This window comes from Apaloderma vittatum, unplaced genomic scaffold, assembly GCF_000703405.1.
Source record: "Apaloderma vittatum isolate BGI_N311 unplaced genomic scaffold, ASM70340v1 scaffold32177, whole genome shotgun sequence".
In the NCBI taxonomy this organism is placed as follows: Eukaryota; Metazoa; Chordata; class Aves; order Trogoniformes; family Trogonidae; genus Apaloderma; species Apaloderma vittatum.
The window spans coordinates 1-2,835 of record NW_009727251.1 but is presented as its reverse complement, the minus strand read 5'-3'; the positions used below and the strand labels follow the sequence as shown (position 1 = coordinate 2,835).

Below are 2,835 nucleotides of genomic sequence, written 5' to 3'. Positions count from 1 at the left end.
TCCTTTACGTCTTTAATAAGACACGGGTTGAGGAAGGAATTCATTTTAGCCCCAGGAGTAGGCTAGCTGGTCTTCCAAAAGAGACCTTGTGTCTTACTGGTTTGGGAGGTGAAAGCCGGGCTGCCGAAGGCCGCGTGTTCTGGGCGAGAAACAGCCCCTGGGAGTGTTTATTTCTTGTTTGGATTGCAGGTTCCAGGAAGAATTAGGAGAACCTCCCCGCACCATGCTCTGAAGAATGCTTCACGGTACCCGTTCCTCCCGAGATGAAAGCCGGATGCTTTCTGAGCTCTGCAGCAGAAAGTTATTCCTATTTCTATTTATTTATTTATTTATTTATTTGAAATTTTTTTTTAAAAAAAGAACATTTCTTACTCTAGCGTCAAGAGACCATCTTTAAATAAAACTAACACGTTAGACACCTCTGCTGGACCTCTCTCCTGTCTGTCACATTAAAATTTCCTAAAGCCTGTGTTTCATCGGTACTCTTGTACCCCTGAGGCTGTATCTTTCTTATACAAGATGGAGAAAGCATGAACTCGGTAGAACCAAAAATGAGTTTTTCACCAGAGTTTTTCCCTCACTAAGAAACTGTAAGAGATAAGCAGCGAGGAAAGCTTGCTTAACGATGAAAGACCAGCGTGAGTCCTCCTATAGACAGGGTTTCAGTAACAAGAGGGTCCTTCTGCCAAGGTCCCTTCAGTCAAGGGAAGTGCCACAAATCCCTCACGTAAGCAAAACTTACGTGAAAAGAAATAAGAAAAATCTTAACACTCCACGAGTTTCAAGATAACCAGAGGGAGGAAAAGGGAATTCGTTGTATATGCTTTCTAGCACTGCCCAAATAAAGGCTACGAGCATCACCAGAAAGATCCATCCTTACGCGTGTCTTGTCTCACTCCGCATGTGGCTGAGGTGACAAATCCTCCGTGGGTTTGGGGATTTCTCAGGCAAGGGCAGGCGGGACCCCTCTGGTCATAAAGCAGCTGGTGAAAAACATCCACCCCGTGCTGGGAACGGCCCCTCTAGACGTGGCCGATGGGAACCCTGCAGGGCTGAGAAATGTTTCTCTCGAGCCTTTGTAGCTCGAGATCTGACCTGGGATCCGGATTTGGCCCAAACCACACTCTCTCTGCCACCCCCCTCACGTCCAGGGAGGTGACACTGCCAGGACTCCACTCCGCCAGCACCCTGGGGACCGAACAGCTCGTGTGCCCGGGTCAGCACCGAGCCCGGGCTCCACGTAACCGCCCTGTGACCCGCGTACCGCTAGAGACCGCGCTGCTTTGAGCATCGGACTTTGGGTCCTGCTCCCAGCGTCAATCAGTCGAGCGTGCCGGGGCTGAGAACACAGCAGCAGCGGGACACACCGAACGCAGAGACAAGCTACCGAGGTCGAGGTACACGACATGCACGGCTCTCCCTCCATCGGCCCGTTTGGTCGAAGGATATCAGGTTAGCCAGGCAAGATTTCTGGTAAATCCGTGCTGGCTGCTCCCGATAACCTTCTTCTCCTCCAATTGATTAGAGATGGCTTCCGATTTTTTTTTCCATCACCTTCCCAGGGCTGACTGGTCTGTAGGTGCCAGGATCCTCCTTCTTGCCCTTTCTGAAGACTGGAGTGACATTGGCTTTTTTCCAGTCCTCAGGCACCTCTCCCTTTCCCCTTGATTTTTCAAAGATGATGGCGAGCGGCTCAGCCACACCATCAGCCAGCTCTCCCAGCACCCGCGGGCTTTCTGACTTCCCTGTGTATGTGCACCCAGGGACAGGAGTGGCGCGGGGCCGAGCCGGGCTGCGGGGCGCCAGATGTGCCGGAGCCAGGGCAGCTGCTGGCAATGGCTCTCAGGAACCCCGGTTGCAGCAGAGCTGCGAGCGTGAGTGCTGAAGGGCTCAGCGCTCCCGCATGCGCCTCTTCACAGCTCAGGCTGCTGTGCCACTTGTGTCACACGCCACGTTTCTGACAAGCCGCCCTCCCCGTCACTGCCTGGGCTGCTGACACAGCCACCGAGAGGTCCCGGTGTGCTTTGTGCGGTGCTGAGCCTCTTGGTTCTTCCCGAGGAAGTCTAGTCTGAGGGAATCATTTTGCCCCACTCCGATGGGAAACAACACCCAGCGAGATGGAAATCATGTCAGAGCTTCTCCTTCCAGCAAGCGCTCTGTGCATGAGTTTCCCTGTCGGGAGAGCAGATTTCCAGGTCAATGCTCCCAGCAAAAAGCTGCGGGGACTTTGTGTTTACTCAGAGGTGGTTTCACAAGTCGAGGCGGTGTGAAGTCACTCTTCGGGGACCCTATGTGGAGGCAGGAGTTCCAAACACACCTCTGCGGGCACCTGCTGCCGCTGCAGCAAGGTGGGGACACGCGGGTGATCCCTCCGCACCAGCAACGAGCAAGAGCCTGACTCACCATGTGCTGTCCCAAAGGAAAGGAAAAACAATCCCCGCACTCTAACAATAACAGCTCTTGCTGAAGCTCAATTTTATCCAGTCAAGCAAAACCTGCACAGACACTATAAATTGTCCTTCCCTGTCAGCCCCTCAAGGCACAAAACAGTTCAGTGGAATGTGCTAAAAACGGCCAGAAGAGTTGGCACTGCCCGACCCAGAACCAGGTGGGTCCAGTATTAAGAGCAAGCCAGTTCCCGGTGGAACAAGTCTGTATTGGCTTGCGGGCAGCATGTTAATAGACCCTGCAGCCTGGGAGAGCCTAATTGAGAGCAGGCAGTCCAGGAAAAAAGCACCTCTCTGGCTGGGTTTTTACTGCTGCTCCCATAAACACACTGAGCTGTAAAGATGCCCCCAGGGAAGTCTCACAGTCAGGGCAGGACAGGGCTGCACC

At 53.2% G+C, this 2,835-nt stretch overlaps 1 protein-coding gene across 1 annotated transcript in view; it reads left to right on the top strand.

The window, feature by feature from the left end:
* The window catches only part of LOC104277085 (natriuretic peptides A-like), a gene marked incomplete at its 3' end in the record, with an annotated part of 3,898 nt that extends 2,024 nt beyond the window's left edge, over nucleotides 1-1,874 (top strand). The window contains exon 3 of the mRNA XM_009873621.1: nucleotides 1,764-1,874. Within this exon, the coding sequence (XP_009871923.1) occupies nucleotides 1,764-1,874 (111 nt within the window). The remainder of the gene's footprint in view (nucleotides 1-1,763) is intronic.
* Between the last annotated feature and the right edge of the window lie 961 nt (nucleotides 1,875-2,835).